We start from the raw sequence: 15,958 nt of genomic DNA, 5'->3' as shown, positions 1-15,958 counted from the left end.
AAAAACATATTAAATTTTTATCAAGAGAAATTTATCATAAAAAAATAGAAGAACAAATTCAAAACCCAGAAATCAAAGAACAAATTAGTTTATTCAAAGAAAAACTTGAAAAAGAAGTATGTTCAGACCTCCCAAATGCCTTTTTGGATAGAAAGAAACATTCTATCAAATTACCTTATGTCAAAAATTTTGATGAAGAAAAAATACCTACAAAAGCAAGGCCAATACAAATGAATAAAGAATTACTTGAATATTGTAAAAAAGAAATTCAAGAATTACTTAATAAAAGACTAATTAGAAAAAGCTAATCTCCTTGGAGCTGTGCTGCTTTCTACGTTCAGAATCAAGCTGAGATTGAAAGAGGAGCCCAAGACTTGTCATTAATTATAAACCCTTAAACAAAGCTTTACAATGGATTAGGTATCCAATACCTAACAAAGGAGATTTACTCAACAGACTTAATATTACCACAATTTATTCGAAGTTTGATATGAATCAGGATTTTGGCAAATAAGATTGCTGAAGAAAATAAGTACAAAACAGCATTTACTGTACCATTCGGACATTATGAAGGGAACGTAATGCCTTTTGGACTTAAAAATGCCCCTTCAAAATTCCAAAATATTATGAATGAAATTTTTAATAATTATACAAATTTTACTATTGTATACATTGACGATGTCCTTGTATACTCTTGAGTCAATAAGTCAACATTTTAAGCATCTTAACATTTTTTACAATATTGTTAAGAGAAATGGTTTAGTTGTTTCTAAACCAAAAATTAAGTTATTCCAAACTAACATTAGATTTCTCGGACACCAAATTTATCAAAATAGAATCACCCCAATCCAAAGATCCTTAGAATTTGCTGACAAATTCCCGAATGAAATTACTAATAAAAATCAATTACAAAGGTTCTTAGGATGTCTAAATTACGTTGCAGATATTATTCCAAATATTAGAATCTTAATTCAACCACTATTTAAAAGACTTAAGAAAAATCCTCTAGTTTGGAATGAAGAGTGTACTCAAATTATCATTAAAGTTAAAACTTTGGTTAAAACATTACCATACCTTTGTCTTCCTGACCCTGAAGCATTTATGATTGTAGAAACCGACGCCTCTAATGATGGATTCGGAGGTATCCTTAAACAGAGAATTAATTCAAAAGAAACCTTAGTTAGATTTCACTCAGGAGCATGGTCAGGTCCTCAAGTTAATTACTCCACCATTAAAAAGGAAATGCTTTCAATCGTTTTGTGTATTCAAAAATTTCAAGATGATTTAATTAACAAAGAATTCTTACTTCGAATTGATTGCGCTAGTGCAAAAAATATTATTGAGAAAGATGTTAAAAACTTGTTTCAAAACAGATTTTTGCAGCAAACAATTCTTTTGGTTTTTGATTTTCAAATTGAATTTATACAAGGAATTTCAAACTCAATCCCAGATTTCTTAACAAAAGAATTCTTACAGGGAAATCATGGCCAGAAGACAAACTGCAAGTGATCTTTACTCCAAAGCCTCTTCTTCAAAAGCCCCAGAAAGAATTCCTTTAACAAATAGATTTTCTCCACTTGAGAGACCTTCAAAACCTCAAACCCCCAGTTTCAAAGATATTATGGAAGGAAAGGTGTCTTCTCCTCGACCTTCTCTATCAAAAGACTCTCCAAAAGGTTACTTTACTAAGACCGTTTATGAAGATCTCTTTCCAGTTGAAGTCAAATGGGATGCCTCTCAACCATTTGAAGTTGTCAAAAAATGCTTTTTTAGAGGATGTCATTTTGACACTCCTGACATTATCAAAGATAGGAGGTTTTACGAATTAATCCTTATTGAAACAAATTCAGTTCTCATTGATCATACATATGATCTTCAAGAACTTCAGAAAATAAAATTTTCAAAATTGAAAATTATTAAAGTAATTTCTCTTTCTGTTTGGGGACAACATCCTCGAACTTCAAAAGAATTTAAAGGAGTTTTTATTCCTCAAACTTATGATTACCAAGATTACCAGAAAGCCTGGTATTATGTTTTCTATGTAAGAAACTTTACTCACTCCTGGTTCATTCATTTTGATCAAAAAATTATAAAAAATTTTCCAAAATGGTTTCTCACCTGATTTTCTTACTTCGGTGCAGAAGCAGGTATTTTTCCAAAAGAAATTCAAAATGATTTTGGATTATTTAAAAAATATTTTAAACTTCCTCTTGATTATTCAAAAGGACGTCTTCAAGAGACTGCAAGCCTCCTTTTCTTTTGTTCATTTTTTATGATCACCTGGATATTTTGCTGGAATTATGTTCTGGTTTCTCCAGCAGACAGTTCTTTTGGTCACTCAAAAACTTTACGAAGAATCTTCAAAATCTGTTGGTGGGATAAATTCATTATGCCAGAAGGAAAAGTTTGAGTTTGGCTTTCAAAATCTCATTGTCCAGAGATACCTATTGCTCAAAAGGAAAAGAAAATTTTTCTTGATGAAGACGACGTCATGTCTACAGTTTCATCAAGAAAGTCGAGATCTTCAGCAAAATCAAAATTACTCAAGATGATTGCCCAACTTAATTCGGATGATTCAGGGTCCGAACCCGATTCGCCGACTGCTCCGAATTTCAATTTACTAGGATCCGATATTGAATCCTGGTACAAATTTATGAATAACCCTGAGGAAATTTCTTCGAAAGAAACTTAAACAGAAGATGCTCTTTTAGTCAAGATTGACAGGCCATCCTGTCCTCTTCCACCTTATCAAGACTTTTGCAACTGTTAACCACTTCGTCCAGCTTGTAATTTATGAGTGCGTAAGGTTTGAGTGTTTTACACCTGTCCACCGGTTGGGGACAGGGTTGTATTTTTTATTTGTCAGAGTCAATATTTTATTTAAAGGTGGTGGGTTCTCACACAAATACAGCCGTCCATGTGCTGTCACCTTTATTTAAAGTATTTTGTTTTGTTGCATCGGCTCGCGTGTCCTGTAAGGAATCCGTGTTTTTTAAGTGGACGATGGGGCCCAAAGAGCACCCGCACTTATTTTCCCAGACTTCAAATTGTTTCGAGTCCGAGCCAGTCTGCTTATAAATAAGAAGCTTAGCTTCATTTGTTCCTCGCACCAAGTTGAGGGTTTAATTTCTCATAGAGAAAGCCTGAGTCTTCGAGCTCCACTCAACTCTTTTCTTCTCCCATCCCTCTCAACTTCTGTAAGTCCATTCTGTTTTGTAAATTGTATCAATATTTAATACAAGCTTTTATAGTTTAGAATTATCAGCTTATCAATTAAGTATGCTCTGCACTTGCGACTCTGTTCAATCTTGTGCATCAGAAAAACTATTTTATTTTTTTATATTTTCCTTTGTTCATGATACTTTGAACTAGTTTATCCATCTACTTTCTTGGTTTTCAAAAATAATAATATGTTTTGAGGTTTTCCTAATCGGGAACGACACCGGGACCACCCTATACGCACTCCTGGCTTCAGCGGGCTAACCAACGGATTTTCACTGCCTTACCAACGCTTAGCGAAAATCAAAACATACAAATTGTTTGAAAACTTTTGAAAGATCAAGCAAAAGGACATAAGCATCTTAAATAGCATAAATTGAAAGTAAGGTATCTTCTCAAGATTTAAGGGATGACTAAGAGTCCACTGGGGGGACTGGCTATTACGTCTGATTAACTGATCAAGTCAGGCTTAACAGACAACCCTTGAGCAATCTTTGAGAATAAATCAATTGAATAATTAAAACAGTTTTTCTGATGCACAAGATCGAACAGAGTCGCAAGTGCAGAGCATACTTAATTGATAAGCTGATAATTCTGAACTTTAAAAGCTTGTATTAAATATTGATACAATTTATAAAACAGAATGGACTTATAGAAGTTGAGAGGATGGGAGAAGAGAAGAGTTGAGTAGAGCTCGAAGACTCAGGCTTTCTCTATGAGAAATTAAACCCTCAACTTGGTGCGAGGAACAAATGAAGCTAAACTTCTTATTTATAGGCAGACTGGCTCGGACTCGAAACAATTTGAAGTCCGGGAAAATAAGTGCGGGTGCTCTTTGGGCCCCATCGTCCACTTAAAAAACACGGATTCCTTACAGGACACGCGAGCCGACGCAACAAAACAAAATACTTTAAATAAAGGTGACAGCACATGGACGGCTGTATTTGTGTAAGAACCCACCACCTTTAAATAAAATATTGACTCTGACAAATAAAAAATACAACCCTGGCCCCAACCGGTGGACAGGTGTAAAACACTCAAACCTTACGTACTCATAAATTACAAGCTGGACCAAGTGGTTAACAGCTACAAAAGTCTTGATAAGGTGGAAGAGGATAGGATGGCCTGTCAATCTTGAATAAAAGAGAATCTTCTGTTTAAGTTTCTTTCGAGGAAATTTTCTCAGGGTCATTCATAAATTTGTACCAGGATTCAATATCGAATCCTAGTAAATTGAAATTTGGAGCGGTCGGCGAATCGGGTTCGGACCCTGAATCATCTGAATTAAGTTGGGCAATCATCTTGAGTAATTTTGACTTTGCTGAAGATCTCGACTTTCTTGATGAAACTGTAGACATGGCGTTGTCTTCATCAAGAAAAATTTTCTTTTCCTTTTGAGCAATAGGTATTTCTGGACAATGAGATTTTGAAAGCCAAACTCGAACTTTTCCTTCTGGCATAATGAATTTATCCCACCAACGGATTTTGAAGATTCTGCGTAAAGTTTTTGAGTGACCAAAAGAACTGTCTGCTGAAGAAACCAGAACATAATCCCAGCAGAATATCCAGGTGATCATAAAAAATGAACAAAAGAAAAGGAGACTTGCAGTCTCTTCAAGACGTCCTTTTGAATAATCAAGAGGAAGTTTAAAATATTTTCTAAATAATTCAAAATCATTTTGAATTTCTTTTGGGAAAATACCTGCTTCTGCATCGAAGTAAGAAAACCAGGCGAGAAACCATTTTGAAAATTTTTTTATAATTTTTTGATCAAAATGAACGAACCAGGAGTGAGTAAAGTTTCTTACATAAAAAACATAATACTAGGCTTTCTGGTAATCTTGGTAATCATAAGTTTGAGGAATAAAAACTCCTTTAAATTCTTTCGAAGTTCGAGGATGTTGTCCCCAAAAAAAAGGAGAAATTACTTTATTAATTTTCAATTTTGAAAATTTTATTTTCTGAGGTTCTTGAAGATCATATGTATGATCAATGATAACTAAATTTGTTTCAATAAGGATTAATTCGTAAAACCTCCTATCTTTGATAATGTCAACAGTGTCAAAATGACATCCTCTAAAAAAGCATTTTTTGACAACTTCGAATGGTCGAGAGGCATTCCATTCGACTTCAACTGGAAAGAGATCTTCATAAACGGTCTTAGTAAAGTAACCTTTTGGAAAGTCTTTTGATGGAGAAGGTCGAGGAGAAGACACCTTTCCTTCCATAATATCTTTGAAACTGGGGGTTTGAGGTTTTGAAGGTCTCTCAAGTGGAGAAAAACTATTTGTTAAAGGAATTCTTTCTGGGGCTTTTGAAGAAGAGGTTTTGGAGTAAAGATCACTTGCAGTTTGTCTTCTGGCCATGAAGAAGAAGAAGAAGAGACGTGCTCGAAGGCAGCCGGTTCGAAGCTTAAAGACGATCTCGCAGGCCCGCAGCTGGTTCGAAGCTTAAAGACGTGCTCGAAGGCAGCTGGTCCGAAGCTTAAAGACGATCTCGCAGGCTCGCAGCTGGTTCAAAATGTTGAAGGTGACGTGCTCGAAGGCAGTCAGACGAACTGACGACTGCTTCGAAGGCAGGCAGACGAACTCGCGAGGGCTCCGGCTGGTTCGAAACAAAGTCACGCAGGTCGTGCTTCTTCAAAATGTTGAAGATGATCTCACGATCCTGGTTCGAAGCTCGAAGACGAAGTCGCGAAGGCTTCCGGCTGGTTCAGAGGCTCGCAAACGAACTCACGAAGGGCTTCGAAGGGTCGAAAGTGGCTAGGGCTCTGTTCGTTTGAGTCGAATGAGGGATACAGGTCTGGCTTGGGCTATTTCTCTCAAATGGCTTAAAAATTCACAAGGCGCGCCTCACTGCGCCTCGCGCTCCACTGCGCCTCATCTCGCCTAGGGCCACCTCTTGCAGGTTGCCTCGCCCCACCTGGTATGAGGCGAAAGCCTCTTCGCCTCACTGCGCCTTGCGCCTAGGCGCGCCTCAGGCGTGCTTTTAACTACTATGCCTGAAAACCAAAACTTTATTATACCATAAGAAAGTGAGTCAAGTTTTTTAGAATTTGAAAAGGTAGGTCTTCCTACAGTGCCATCTCATGATGTTCATGATCCTATAATTACTAACAAAGGAGAAACAGGAAAAAAAAAACACCATAGCATTTGTACCATTTGACATTGTCTACTCGCGAAAAAGGACAACTCGAAAGAAAGAGTCTTCCAATCCTTTACACTGTTCAGAATCCATAAACCCTCCAGGTAATGTCCTCACCGAGCCTTGACCTCATGTTTAGTCCATTTCATCTTCGAGTTCTGAGTCCTTTAGTTCTGAACCCGAGTCTGGTTCCAATCCTAAGTTCAATGATTCTAAACTTCCCATTGGGTGTGAGGTCTTGCACCCAACATCCATTATCCAATTATGTGTCATATGAAAATCTCTCACCTATTTTTCGTGCTTTTGCCTCACAATTTTCTTGTACAGAGAGTCCTAATACTATGCAGGATGCTCTGAAAGTTTTTGAGTGGAAGGAGGCTATCTTCGAGGAGATGAAAACTCTAGAAAAAAAATTGCACGTGGGAGTTAGTTGATCTACCAAGAGGAAAGACAATTGTAGGGTGCAAATGGGTGTTTACAGTCAAGTCTAAGTTAGATAGTTCTCTAGAATGGTATAAAGCTCGATTGGTCACCGAGAGATTCAATCAGACCTATGGCATTGATTACTTGGAGACATTCACCCCAATCGCAAAACTAAACTCTGTAAGAAGAGTTCTTTTGTCACTTGCAGCTAATTGTGACTGGCCTCTGCAACAATTGGACATAAAAAATGCATTTCTTAATGGAGACTTGGAGGAAGAAGTGTACATGGATGCACCTCTAGGATTTGGTGAAAATTTTGGCACAAAGGTGTGTAAACTAAAGAAGTCCTTATATGGGTTAAAACAGTCACCAAGAGCATGGTTTGAGAAATTCACTCAGTTTTTTAAAAGTTAGGGGTATACTCAAGGGCAAGGTGATCATACGATGTTTATAAGACATTCACAGGATGGGAAGATAGTATTGGCCTTACAAGGCTTAACATCCTGTTTTGATGCTAACAAACAAGTGGAACTTAACATATTTGGTTAAGTGATGACATTTCAGGACTCAACTATAAGAAAGTAAGGTCAAGTGTTCAGAAGGATTCATGAAAGCTTATATTTCAAAGAAGGATGATCATATGAAGCTTAAGACATGGATTCCAAGAGGGTCTATTAAAGCTTGAAGAATATGAGAGCATGGACATTAAAGAACTTAAAGTATATCAAAGCTTGAAGCAAAGCAAGAGAACTCAAAAGGAAAACAAGCATGAAGACTCAAGTACTTAGAATGTCAAATGTCCTAATGAAGTCTTTATGTAAGTGCTTCATATTTTAAATATCTCTTGGAATATGTTGAAGCTCATTAGGATGTAACACAAACTTAGAGACCAGTTTTTAAAAAACCCTAGAAAATGTTTTTGAAAAGTCACATTTAAGCTTTTCAAATAACAAAAGGTTAAAAGCTTAAAAAAATAAAAGTTTTGAAAAAACTGACTGGTCGGCCGACTGACCAAGATTGCTCTGAAATTTCTCAGCCGACTAACAAAAATTTCCAAGTTAAATAACTGCCCAGCCGACTGACCATTTCAACCTATGATCAATCAGCCGACTGACACTTTTGAATTGAGTTCAGTCAACCAACTAACAATTTAATGGAATTAATTTCTAGAAGACAGAAAGGCCTCAGCCACCTGTCCAGCCGACTGACCTTATATAAAATACTTACCTAGTCGCCTATCCAACCGACTGACACTACGAGAATTCAAATTTTGAACTTCAACGAGAAAATTCTAAAAATTAGTTTTTCAAATGTGAACGTCATAAAAACTTGGTGGATACTCCAAGTAACTTGGGAAAAAAGGAAACTCATCATAAAAAGTCTATAATTACTCCTTTAACCCAAGGAATCAAATACCCAAGCATAATATCAGCATTCAAGCTCTCTAATTTCAATTTCTCTTGCTCACTCATTGCAAAACTGATTTGCTGAGATAATCTAAAGTGCTGAATCAATTCTACTCTGGTCTTTACTGTTGATCCTCATCTAGAGAAGGAATTGGTGAATTCTATACTTGAGCTTCAATTCCATTTCATATTGATATTTGAATATTGAAGTGCATAGTGATTGAAATTGTACTAATCTTCTTTGTGTGAAAGCATTATTGTACGCAACTCTTGTTTCTAGTTTCTTTGACGATTCCAGGTTGTTGGATCGTTGGCCAAGTGTGAGGTATCACTTGGAAAAGTGCAACTCTAGCCTATTGAAGGAGTGACCGAGTGTAGTGTATCACTTGGAGAGGCGGTACTCTAATCTATTGAAGGAGTGTGTAACAATTTTGTTCCGCCCGGAAAGGAATTGGTTTAGTGAATCCTTAGGTGGTTTGCCTAAGGCGAGGACATAGGCTGGGGATAAGCCGAACCTCATAAAAAACCCGGTGTCACTCTCTTTCCCTTACTCTCTTTATTTTCAGCATATATTAACCGCATGGATGATTTAAATTTCCTAATCATAAAAACTATGTGGATTGAATTTTAAATAAGCTGAAGTTTAATTTGGTTTTGGGATTGCAGAAACTAAAAGGGAGTACTTTGATTGATCAATACTTTGCGGAAAACCTCAAAGGGAGTACGTTGATTGGTTAACACCCAAAGACAAATTAACTAAGAGTTTATTTAAATTTTGAGTTGTTGAGAATTTGAGTTGTGGTTTGCATTGAAGAAACAAATTTCATTACTACAGGGCCTAAATCAAATTTATATGCACAAAGTTGTTAACAAAAGCTGAGAATTGCTATAAAGCTTTCTTGATTGAATATTTGATTGATTGAATATATTGTAGTTGAATGGTTTAAAGTTTGGTTAATCAATTGGTTACTTTGTTGGTGAATGACTGTGGATTGAATATTGTTTTTGAGAATTGAATAAAGACTCAAGTATTTATTGTGTATTGGATAAATCAACAAGAAGTTAAGAATTCATTAAAAGAATTAAAAGAGGTTAAGAATTCATAAAAGGTTTAAAAGAAAATTTTAATAACCCAATTCACCCCCCCTCTTCAGACTACACCTTGGTTTTCAGATAGTGATACTAATTTTGTATGTAGACAATATAATTCTCACTGGAGATGATGTACTTGAGATGTACCAATTGAAGACTTCCTTCTCATCAACATTTGAGATCAAGGACTTAGGATCTTTGAGGTATTTCCTTGGAATGGAGGTTGCTCGATCGAAGAAAGGGATTGTTGTCTCCCAATGGAAGTATGTCCTTGACCTCCTTAAGGAGACTGGGATAAGCAGTTGTAGGCCAGCAGACACTCCAATAGATCCCAATTAGAAACTTGGAGATAACAAAGAAGGTGATCCAGTGAATACAACTCGATATCAAAAGTTGGTGGGAAAGTTAATTTACTTATCACATACACTGCCCAGTATTGCTTTTTCTGTGAGTTTTGTAAGCTAGTTTATGCATTCAACCTACGAGAAACATCTTGAAGCAGTTAATCGGATTCTCAGATACTTGAAAAGTACACCAGGAGGCAAGGGTTCACTCTTCCAAAAGACCACACAGTAGAACATAGAGGCATACACTGATGCAAATTGGGCAGGCTTGGTTATTGACAGGAGATCCACGTCAGGATACTATACTTATGTTTGGGGAAATATGGTCACATGGCAAAGCAAGAAATAGAATGTGGTTGCAAGGAGCATTACCGAGGCAGAAACATGTAGAGATTGACAAACACTTCATAAAAGAGAAGATTGATAGTGGAGTTGTTTGCATGTCTTTTGTTCCTACTACTCAACAAATAGCCGATATCTTCACCAAAGGACTTTTCAGACCTAGTTTTGAGCTCTTTGTAAGCAAGTTGGGCATGATAGATATCTACACTCCAACTTGGGGGGGGGGGGGGTGTAAGATTTCTAGGGAATAAATTAGGAAATTCAATTTTTTTCAATGTGAAATTACTATCTCAATTTCTAGTAGTTTCAATTTCCTGTTTTCTAGCCTAGAGATATGGTGATTTGATTTGCTGCTTTTGTGGTGAATTGATTTAAATGACATAAATGTTGCAAATTGTCAATGGTGGCTAGTGATGTTGGTTGTTGATTGGTTTTCTTTTCGTACTGAAAGCTGAAGTTGTACATGTATTGAGTATTTGTGTCGAATATGGAGCCCCACTTTGCTCTGCTTTGTGTCGGGATGCTATAGGTAGATGGGGATATGGTTGTGTGGTTTGTGTTTTGTGTTGGGATCTTGCATGTTTTGCGAGGAAGAGTTCAACAATTAGAGTAGATTGAGAATAGCTTGCCCTTTCTTTAGCAAGGGGAGTCTCTTTGAATGCAATAGCATGTGTTCACGAAGGAATCGAAATAGGCACCTGAAGAACAAGAAAGCATTGGCTTTGGGGCAGAGCATGGGAGATCCTGATTCTCCAAAACCCAAATGGCATTAACAAAAATTTGACCGTATAATGACAGTGTTTGTCCTCTAGAATTATAACCATTGATTTCTCAATCTTATAGGTGTCATTAAGTTGGGATGTATAGGACGATTATCCTCTGCTCCCTGCCAAGGAGAGGATTTGAAGCCGCCATGTGCCTGATACAATTCAGAGGAAGTTGAATGATAAGGCATAAGTATATTACTTTTATTGGCTATAATCATGAAACAGGAGGAATCAAGCTGTTTAATCCGGTCACAGGGAAGGTGATAGTTCGTTGAGATGTCACTTTTGGCGAGCAAGCTACTTGGGATTGGTCCACTAAAGAGTCAAAATCACCATCAAAGCCTTTAAAAATTTCTATAAAGTATCCAATTGGTGATCCATCATCCATCATCATCTACAATTTTGCTTATTCCTACACAGTCATCTAGTTATCAACAATGTTAGTGCCGCTTGTCAGCTGAGAAGCCAATTGGTGTTTAATTGGGCCTACAAAACCAAATACAAGACTAATGGGGAGGTAGATCACTTCAAGGTGCATTTGGTTGGCAAAAGCTAAAAACAATAGGATTATTTTGAGGTGTTCGCAAATTTTTCCCTAGTTAATATTGGGTATATAATTATCTCCCTTATTGCTTATAATTCTTAGAAAAACTTTCAAAAAAATGTGAGATCTGCATTTTTGAACTCTGTTCTTGATGAGGAGGTAAATGCTGAACAGTCAGAAATTATGTGAAAAAAATGAAATGGATAAAGTTTATATGTTTAAAGGGTCTTCTATGGATTGAACCAAGCTCTGAGAGCACGGTAGACACATTGTGTTGAAATTGGTGTGATCCCAAGAGGGTCTTGGAACATGGGTTTTAGAGATGTCCCATAAGCATGTTTTTATATGCTAAATCTGATTTGCAGGGTGGTATTATTAATGTATGCTTATACGTGGATGGTTTGATTTTAACCGGTAATAATCCAAAGATGACTGCACACTTTAGGGAGTTGTCATGATTCGTCGAAATGATAGATATGGGTTTGATGTCTTATTTTCTTGGTACTAAAGTTGTATAGACAATGAAATACTTATTTACCAAAAAATATGCACGTGATATTTAAAAGATTTTAGACAGAACCCTGCTAGATTTTGACTTCGGTTAAATACAGATTAAAACTTGTCAAGGAGAGATAATTTAGTTGATGCTATTGATTTCAAAAGGTTAGTGGGTAGTTTGCGATGCTTGATAGTTTATGAAGTTGGACTTACTAGCAGTTTTATGCATTTTCTCATCAATTACATGTAAATAGCTAAGCATTTTTTAAAAAACATCATGTTGTTTGGAAGCATGGATTTTGGACCTTGGATTTGGATTTTGGTGGATTTTTGGACAAATTTAAATACAATTTTATATTACATTTTATCAAAATTCAATACAAATCCAAATCCAAGGCCTCTCCAAACATAGGGTAAAGGTACACAACCTCATGATTTTTTTATTCATGTGTTAACAAAGTGCAACTTCTTGGCACAAAGATAATGATTGGGTTGGAGACATTGAAACTTGGGAGACTATTTTAGGTTATGCTTTTCATCTTGGTTCTAGAATTTTATCTATCTTCTAAAAAAAAGACGCTCTTTCTACTGCTGAGGCGGAGTATATTGCAACTATAAGTAGTGCTACTCAAATAATTTGGTTGCGTGAGATACTTGGTTTATTACAACATGAGCTTGATAATCCTAAAAAAGTTCTTTTGTGATGATAGGTCTAATATTGCTTTGACAAGGAATCCAGTTTTTCATGGTAGAAGTAAGCATATTGACATAAAGTATCACCATATTTTTGGGACTTGGGAAAATTTTATTCGTCTAAAGACCAAGTTGCAGATATTTTTATGGAGCCACTCAAAGTGAATGGTTATTTGAAACTCGGAGATCAGGGCATGATAAATTTTGGAGAACTCAGTTTAAGGGAGGCTATGTAGGAAACAAACCAAGTTTCTGTTTTTGTTTTCATATTTAGTCTCGTGTCTGTAGGAAAACTTAGGCATTTAAGGAGTTTTATGTATGTTCCTCTATATGATTCTTGGTGGCCATTCTTGTTGTGTGTGAATGAAGCAAACAATAATGGTGTTGATCCTAATCAACATTTGTTCTTAATGAATTAATGTTTTCAATCCCCAAGTCTCAAGGCTTCCATGGCCCAAAAGTCAAAGTTTCATTTCCTTTTTCCCTTTTTTATTTTGGTGGTGGCAGGGGAGTTGTTTTGGGTGAAACTAATTGTAGAAAATGAGAATTAATCAATTGTACACTCAATTGTGTATTCTTTACATAATCGGGTCCTTATTTAACATGTACACAGAGAATAAAATATGGAAATATAAAAGTCAACCCATACAATCAGCCTAAATATCGGATCTAATTAGAGACTTATTCTTCTACCACAATCTCCTCCAAATCCCTTCCAAATCATTCGGGATTTCCACACACCCCCTCAAGTTGGATCATAGATATTGATCATGCCCAACTTGCAAATAAACTCTTCAAAGCTAGATCTCTATAAACCCTTAGTGAAAATATCTGCTAATTGTTCTCTTGTAGGGATATAGGTCACGCAAATTGTCCCCTTCTCAATTTTATCCTTTATAAAATGTTTGTCCACTTCTATATGTTTAGTCCTCTTGTGTTGAACAGGATTATGAGAAATACTAATGGCGGCTTTGTTGTCGCTATAGAGTTTGATGGGGAGCTCTACTGTGATGTGTAGTTCTTCCAAAAGTTTTCGTAACCATAGCCCTTCGCACATCCCTTGTGCAACAACTCTAAATTCAGCCTTGACACTGCTTCTGGTTACCACACTCTGCTACCTACTCCTCCATGTTACTAGATTTCCCCAAACATAGGTACAGTAGCCGGCAATAGACCTTCTGTCTTCTTCTGATCCTGCCCAATCCGCATCTGTGTATATCTCTACCTTCTTACTATCACTTTTCTTGAAGAGTAGTCCTCGCTCTAGAGAGCCTTTTAGATATCTAAGTATCTTATATACTGCTTCCAAGTGACTCTCCTTTGGAGTGCATGTGCTGGCTGACCACACTTATAGTGAAAGCAATGTCAAGTCTAGTGTGAGAGTGTGAGAGAGGTAGATCAATCTACCTACTAGTCTCTGATATCTCTCTCTATCCACGGGCTTTCCTACGTCTTCCGTTCCTTTTTCCTGCTTCGATAAGAGTATTGCTTAGTTTACAACCAAGCATGAAAGACTTGGTCAAAAGGTCAAGTACATACTTTCTCTGGGAGACACTAATTCCCTTTCTTGATCTGGCGACCTCCATTCCCAGAAAATATCGCATTTGACTCAGGTCTTTTACCTCAAACTCTGTGGCTAAGAACTTCTTCAATCTCTCCACCTCCCCTGTGTCATCTCCAATAAGAATGATGTCATCGACGTACACAATCAAGATGGTCTTTCTTCCCTCATTGGACTATTTGAAGAACATAGTGTGATCTGAATGCCCCTATCGGTACCCTTGATTCTTTATTACCTTTGCAAATCTATCAAACCACGCCCTCAGTGATTGCTGGAGTCCATATAGGGATTTCTTCAATTTACACACTCTGGTTACTTCTCCCTCCTTGCAAAATCCTGGTGGTAGCATCATGAACACTTCTTCTAGCTCACCATTCAAAAAAGCATTCTTGATGTCAAACTGATGGAGTGACTAGTCCAAGTTTGCTGCCAAGGACAAGAGAACCTGTATAGCGTTCAGCTTTGCTAGTGGTGCAAACGTCTCGGTGTAGTCAATACTATATGTCTGAGTGAACCCCTTTGCCACAAGGCGGGCTTTGTATTGTTCTACTGTGCCATCAGCCTTGTACATTACAGTGAACACCCACTTACAGACCACTGGTTTCTTCCCCCTTGACTAAGTCATCACCTCCCAAGTTCCATTCTTTTCTAGTGCTCTTCCATCACGGCCTCTCACCACTCTGGAGGAATCTCCAAGGCCTCTTGAATGTTTTTATGAATTTGGATTCTGTCAAGGTTAGAAGTAAAAGCATGACACTTGGCAGAAAGAGCATCATAAGATGCACATTTTTGAGATAGGGTGGAGAGTACATGAACGAGGTTGTTTTCTAAGAGCAATGGGTAAGTCATCTTTTACCTGGTCGGCATTGGAGTCGGACTCATGAGGAGTTGGAACTATCACCGGTTCTGACTCTTTTGGTGCTTCGGAAGTGAGTTTCTCATTGGACTTTGATTCTAGCCTCCTTGAGTAGACAAGTGTTTCCCTATTTGTTTGTATTTCCACATCTCCCCCCGAGTTCAAGTTTCCTTCTGCACTATGCGAAGGAGCGGATATAGGGTATGGAGTGGTCTCGAAAACAGCAATATCAAAGTAATCTAATTGTGAGGGTCAAGCTTTACTCAAGGACTCCCATTGAAGCGAGTAGTAGGGGGTATGTTCGAAGAAGGTGACATCCAGGGCAACATAGAGTTTCTAGGAGATCAAGTCATAGCATTTGTAACCCTTCTGTGTGGGAGAGTAACCAAGAAAGACACATTTAAGTGCTCTAGGATACAATTTGTTTCGCTTGGGTGCGTTAATGTGGACAAATACAGTGGACCCAAAGACACAAAGCAAAAGAAACCGAGACTAGAATTGGGAAAAGTCTCTTGGAGTTTTTGGAGCGGAGTTGCAAAGGATAGGACTTTACTAGGCATTTGGTCAATGAGGTATGTGACTGTCAAAATTGAGTCACCCCAAAATTTTGTTGGCATGTGAGAGGTGAACAACAGGGCACGAGCAACTTCAAGGATATGTCGATTTTTCTGTTTAGCAACCCCATTTTGTTGAGGGCTGTCAACGCAAGAGCTTTGATGGATAATACCATTCTCTTGAAGATATGTGCCCAAGGAGTAATTGAAATACTCAGTACCATTGTCAGTATGAATGATTTGGATTTTTGTGTGAAACTGGGTTTGTATCATAGAGTGAAAATTCATGAAGACTGATCAAACCTCAGTTTTATCAGTCAATAAAAATACCCAACATAGACGAGTGTGATCATCAATAAAAGTAATAAACCATTTTGTATGGGTCCTATTAGGAGTACGAAAAGGACCCCCATAGATCACTGTGAATCAGACTAAATGGCATGGATGGTTTATACTGAGATCTAGGAAAAGTAGTATGATGATGTTTGGCAAGTTCACACACTTCACACTGAAAA

The 15,958-nt window shown here is 37.2% G+C and overlaps 1 protein-coding gene across 17 annotated transcripts in view; it reads right to left on the bottom strand.

Annotated features, from left to right (window-relative positions):
* The window catches only part of LOC131146860 (protection of telomeres protein 1a-like), a 129,397-nt gene that overhangs the window by 28,099 nt on the left and 85,340 nt on the right, over window positions 1-15,958 (bottom strand). For 6 of the 17 annotated variants that reach the window (XM_058096680.1, XM_058096672.1, XM_058096671.1 and 3 more), the window contains one exon: window positions 1,075-1,146. The exons of 9 other annotated variants lie outside the window; for them this stretch is intronic. In XM_058096680.1, the coding sequence (XP_057952663.1) occupies window positions 1,075-1,146 (72 nt within the window). Of the gene's footprint in view, window positions 1-174; window positions 208-1,074; window positions 1,147-15,958 lie in introns of all 17 variants that reach the window. 2 more of the 17 variants (XM_058096677.1, XM_058096682.1) reach the window with 2 other exon arrangements.

Source organism: Malania oleifera, chromosome 13 (genome assembly GCF_029873635.1).
Source record: "Malania oleifera isolate guangnan ecotype guangnan chromosome 13, ASM2987363v1, whole genome shotgun sequence".
In the NCBI taxonomy this organism is placed as follows: domain Eukaryota; kingdom Viridiplantae; phylum Streptophyta; class Magnoliopsida; order Santalales; family Ximeniaceae; genus Malania; species Malania oleifera.
The sequence above is the reverse complement of the archived record's forward strand: the minus strand, read 5'-3'. Positions and strand labels throughout refer to the sequence as shown.